Consider the following 6,003-nt stretch of genomic DNA (forward strand, 5'->3'; position numbering starts at 1 on the left):
GTATGCCTGTGTTGTTGTGGTATGTCTGTGTTGTAGTGGTGTAGTGTGTTGTAGTTGTGTAGTGTGTTGAAGTGGTATATGGGTGTTGTAGTGGTATGTCTATGGTGTAGTGGTATGTCTGTGTTGTAGTGGTATGTGTGTTGTATTGGTATGTCTATGTTGTAGTGGTGTAGTGTGTTGTAGTGGTATGTGTGTGTTGTAGTGGTATGTTTGTGTTGTAGTGGTATGTCTGTGTTGTAGTGGTATGTCTGTGTTGTAGTGGTATGTCTGTGTTGTAGTGGTATGTCTGTGTTGTAGTGGTATGCCTGTGTTGTAGTGGTATGTCTGTGATTTAGTGGTATATCTATGTCAGAGTGTTATGTCTATGTGCAGTGGTATGTCTTTTGTAATTTTATAATATTTATTTTAAAAGAAGCACTTTGATATCACCTCCTGATAAATGTTACCTCGAAACAACCAATGATTTCTTTTCCCGTTACGCGGGACTGCCAAACATTCAGGAGATTCCGTGTAATCCAGGTCATTCGAAATCCCATTGCATATAATTCTTTGAGTAGGAAAAATTTTGATATCCAAAATCCCTCCGTATCCGCCTCCGGTATGTTAGAAAAGTGGAATTCCACCAGGAATTGTTTAACGCCGGTTAAAGCTTTGGAGGTCAACATTTCCGGTATAACATGCCATTCCCAATCTTCTATGTCCATTTTAATAATATCTGGAATAATCTGTAAGAAATAAATAGACCCTGAAGTCAAGACGTTTTAATTAACTGTAGCAATATGTCTTATCTAACATTTCCTTTCTTCACATAAACTAAACAATCGGACGAAGTAACCTCACCAATGGGCTATTCTCGTAAGGATAGATCCACACTATTGTTCCAGGCAACCCAAGTTTAAACATAGGTCTTTAAAATGTATCCTTAACTATATCTGTATATCTCTATTTATTTACAGATACATGTCAATAAGGTTATAAGATTAACTTACTGTATATCACCGCGTGTCAGGCAATGCTTACAGACCAAGTAAATGTTAAACACATTGAAGTTCAAGGTCCAAAATGTTCATTTTCCCATGTGCATTAATACACACAAATACCTTTGCATTATATATTTCTTCCCGCTACCTGTTAGCATTTCCATTGACTTAAAATGCAAGTAGAACAATAAGTTATCATCAAAAAAAAAGATAATGGAAAAGAGTTCCTTAAAGAAAATAAACAAACTAATAAAGATCGCGGGTTTTGTGGGTTGTTAACATTACGTAAAGCTATAGGATAAGTTTTAATGATTTGATCTAGTGATAACACTTATATATATCTTTCACGAGTATGACATTATATCGATATTTTCACGAGTGCGAAGCGTGAAGGAATATATCGCATTATTCTGTCATGCGAGTGAAATATAGATTACATTCAACGGGAAATCATTCCGTTTCGTTTTAATGCATTTTATGTTAAAAAAAAAAACATCGAAAAATTGATAGTATCATAAACTGCGGGAATCAGTAACATAACTTGCGACGTCGTATCGTTGTGACGTTACTCAACGTCAGCTTGACGGCGTAACATTAAAAGGGCTGATTAATGCAATTTAAGCATTTTCTGCTCTTATCGGAGAATCTATGCATGGAAAGCTAACGTCAGGTGAGTACTTTGTTAAAAGCTAGTCTAGAAAATTGGGAGGATCAAATGAGGTGAATACAATTGTTCGCTCTCCTTTGTCAAAAACGAAACCTTATGTTTTTACTGCTTATTGTTGCAGTGAAAATACAGGTTTGATCAATTTGCTAAATTTCTATATTTCACTCGTAAATGCAATAAAAGATATATCTGTAAGATGAGCTTCTGAATATTCATGACTGTATGTCTGCTGTTACCTTGAGTAATAAACCTGATATATATATATAATATTTTACGTTTTGGTGGTTGAGTTCTTGTCTTATTCCCTGAAATGTCAACATTTTCCAGTTTGCCTCCGGTGTCGTTCCGTTAAAATTGGAAAGTCCCAAGTTGTGGAAATATACCTTAGGACTCCGTCGATGACTGTCTGTGTTCATGCTTGAAAAAAAGTAATCGGTGATTGTTAAGAAGATTCCGACCACCTCGTAATTGATACGCAATACAGAAATGAGAAAACGAAACGACGGCAAGAAACGTGTATGACGAAGGTTAGAAATAATTCAATAAAAAGAACATGTTATTTATTGGTATTTTAAAACACAACTCAAAATGTGCTTATCTTTTTATTTCAAAAGCCGATCAACTGGGACTAACGAGTATACAAAGCGTAAACACGGACTTTGACATAAGTAAAAGAAAAAAGGACCACCACAAGCTTACATGAAAAATATGATTATTTCTAAGTTGAATCTCAAGTTTTGCTGTCTAAATGTCCGTTTCCGTATTTTTGTCAAAATAGGGAAATAACTCCAATTGGTAAATATCAAAATTCAGACAGTTAGGAGTTGGTAAAGGGGCATGGAATGTTTTGCAAGTCACCGGATCCAGAAAATAACTAACTTTAATTTTCACAAGTCCTAAATTGGACAGAAGAAATACGTACCTCGGGTCAAATGAGTGAACCATGCAGCCCCATTCTTCAGAGATACCGTCATCAAAGCTAAATTCGAAATCGATTCTACAAAAAGACGAAAATGCAAGAACTGTTATTCTTCTCTTTTATTGGAAAACAAGTCAAATAAAAAGAACAGACAAGGTTCATACGACAAGATCACACCCCAGAAATGCTAATGAGTTTTACCACGCTATTAAGTCAATCATCTGCTGTTTCGTCTGCCAATTAGTTGTTTTCCCCAGCAAATCAACCTCTGTTTCACCCGAAATAAGGCCCAATAGAAAATGCTTTTCTGAGGTTGGAAACTATTTTGTTGAGTAATTAACATATGCAATATATACTACCTATATACGGGAATATAGATTAATGTCTTAAGACTTGACCAAGACCAAATCCTAAGACAAGTTTACGCTCCTAATTAAAATTAAATGACGTAAGAATACAGGTGAAACAGGCGAGAATTCCCAAGGTTCTCCCGTCGACTGTTAATATCGGAGTTCCTGTCTTTTGTGTACTCTTAAAAACGATGTTCGATGCATAACCGTCTAGTGATTTTATGTGTTGTGCAGGGAATTATCGCATTAATGAGATACCTAGCTGAAAACAAATACATGTAATGCTCAATTGTTTGGAAGATGGTAGTAGCGTTAATTACGTATATATGTTTTTTTTTATACAAATAACAAATATGTCTCTATAATTAACAATTTTCGGCATGTTAGCCTTTGCATAGGAAACTGACTATTGTTACGTCTGAAATTGCCATCTTTGTTTATCCAGTGCCTCGTTACAAATCTACACCAAAAGCTTTTGATTTGGATTTGTAGCAGACATTTTAACAGCCAAGATGGCGATCTAAGAAGTAAAAAGATACTGTTTCCTTGTGGAAGGCTAAGACGTCGAATATTTGGAACTAGAGAGACTTATTTGTTTATGTGTATTAGGTTTTTCATTTGGAACAATTTTGGTAAGATATGGATTGGTGTAAGGATGTACAATAATAGTTTATTTATGTTTTCAATCGCGTATATTTACTCTTTGTAGGGGATATATCATCTGTAAGAAGATATTTTATTCAGATACAGCACACACGAATTCTTACCCGAACGAGTAAACTAGACAGTGACCTTTCTGTACCAAATCTTCGTCCAGACATACATCCCATCCGCCATCTTTGACTCTACCAAAGCGCTTCAGGTTACCACATATACTCTGAATGTTGTTGAAATACCTTCCATAAACATAAAGGGATTTATTATACTGTCTACGTCTATTGTAATTGTACGTTTTCTTAGGACAATGTTCTCAATGCACATGACGTTCTTTTGAAATGCAATATTGAAATTATTTTGATGCCCCCGCCATGAAACGGACGGGGGGGGGGGGGGGGGGGGGGGTGCATATAGTGTTACTCATGTCCGTCCGTCCCGTCTCGATGCCATGTAACTAGCTAGGATCTCCACTGCTGAGGCGATCCTCACCAAACTATGTTTTGGGGTATCAAGTGGCAACAGAGGGTATTTATGTCGTACAGCCATTTTCTAGTTTATAGAATTATGAGACTTTTTGCAACCACATTGTGGCATTTTATTTGAACACACTGTGAGTTTATCGGTTACCCGCCTAGGAATAAACACTTAAGGATCTAAGTATTATTGACGAATCCTAGAAGCATGAGACAGCCAAATGATTCAATAGATTAATTTGGTTCTACTGTATCTTACTCTCAATTTGTATTAAGATGTGCATATATAACATGTGTCATTTGTACCATCCAATATTTTATATAAAGGAAGGCGATCTTTTTTTGGGGGGGGGGGGGGGGGGGGGGGGGTTGTAAAGCATTACAGAATCGTTAATTATAAAATGATCAACTTCAAGAACAATGGATTTCTGTTCACGACACCATTTCTTCATTGCATATGACCACGTTATTTTTGTGTGATTATCATGTTTACAATTCAGAAGCAAGAACATAATTACTTCTACATGTATGCGACCAAGATAGGTACGAATCAATAGAAAACAACAAAAGCAAAAGTATATATTGAGATGTCCGGTGTATAATGACGAATTAATGGAGATACATTGATTTTTTTCATCAAACAATGGGGAAACAAGTATTGTTATAACACCACATGAAATAATACCGAGACAAAATGTTAAATTATATTGTATAAGACCTACACACGTGTATCATAATATTCCAATATTTTCCATACAATTTGTTTAAAAAGATTTTCTATTTTGCGGTTGTTTCAGACCTAAATATTGTAGGTTCGTCACTATTTATCAACCTGTGAAGTTACAAGCTTGTAAATTAAACCCTTATTCTCCCTTTCCCTTATTTCCTGATTACATAACCTTTTACACTACATGTATATGGTGTATAACGCTGCCATCCATAAACAGTTCTGATTGTGGTATATATTTGGTAGTACAATTTTTAGTGTTTTTTTTTTTTTTTTTTTTATTTAATTAATTTGTAAATGAATATTGCAAAACCATTAGGAAATAACCAATTACGTTTCTGGAAGGGTTAGTCAGGGACCTGTTTTCGACCTATTTTTATCAAAATATTAAGAAAATAAATAAAAATAATTTTTCTACACATGTTCAATAAATTTACACTCTCCGAATTGTCCCTTTAAAACAAGTTATTGTCAATGCTGTCAACTGAATAAAATTTCTGAAATGAGAATCGCAAAATTTCTGAAAAGACAATTTCAAATTCCTGAAGTTTGAGGATTTCTATTTTCCATAGTCGTAAGCATTATTAGAAATTATCAGACAAAAAATGCAATATTCGTTAATCAAATCAGATTAATAAGATTAAAACATATTTTATTAACGTTTAGGTATTTATAGAGGTAACGTTTTTTACCAGGCGTAAGTTCGCTCTATCTCAGGGACGGACAATGGACAAAGATCGGTTTTGATTGGTAGTTGATGTTCCATTATTACTACTTCCTGTTGTCCAGAAGTTGCTAATTGGTCCCCGCATATATTCTTGATGTTGAAATCCCATTTCTGTAGAGAAATATCACAACTTTTGTAAAGATCAATGAGAAAATAAAATAATTAGTATATAGATACATCAGGGTAACTCGGAGTAATGAGGACACCTGTACGTATCGATCACCAGCTCGTGATGTATAGCTATAGATATGTCATAGTTATCTAAAGATATGTCAGCTTATAGGAAACATTCAAATAATATAACAAAAGTTTCAATTGCTCGATATAGTATGAAATTACACAGTTCGCATACACCATACTGACTAACAGGCTAGATGTATGCATTGTTATAATAAACGATCGAAATGATGAAATATTTAATTAATTAATAATTGATCAATACAATTTATTTGTGTTAAACAGCCGAAACATTCGTCAGTGAAAAGTAAGGAATGGCGGACTTG

General features: G+C 34.6%; 1 protein-coding gene across 1 annotated transcript; it reads right to left on the reverse strand.

The window, feature by feature from the left end:
* Positions 1 to 234: 234 nt before the first annotated feature.
* LOC117321239 (methyltransferase-like protein 24) lies at positions 235 to 5,616 on the reverse strand. Its single transcript, XM_033875706.1, has 5 exons — positions 5,466 to 5,616; positions 3,684 to 3,812; positions 2,570 to 2,644; positions 1,923 to 2,064; positions 235 to 725 (listed from the first exon to the last, which is right to left on the reverse strand). Exons 1-5 carry the CDS (start codon positions 5,537 to 5,539, stop codon positions 426 to 428), a joined length of 720 nt encoding a protein of 239 aa, XP_033731597.1. The 5' UTR covers positions 5,540 to 5,616; the 3' UTR covers positions 235 to 425.
* Between the last annotated feature and the right edge of the window lie 387 nt (positions 5,617 to 6,003).

The sequence above is a fragment of the Pecten maximus genome, unplaced genomic scaffold (genome assembly GCF_902652985.1).
Source record: "Pecten maximus unplaced genomic scaffold, xPecMax1.1, whole genome shotgun sequence".
Lineage (NCBI taxonomy): Eukaryota > Metazoa > Mollusca > Bivalvia > Pectinida > Pectinidae > Pecten > Pecten maximus.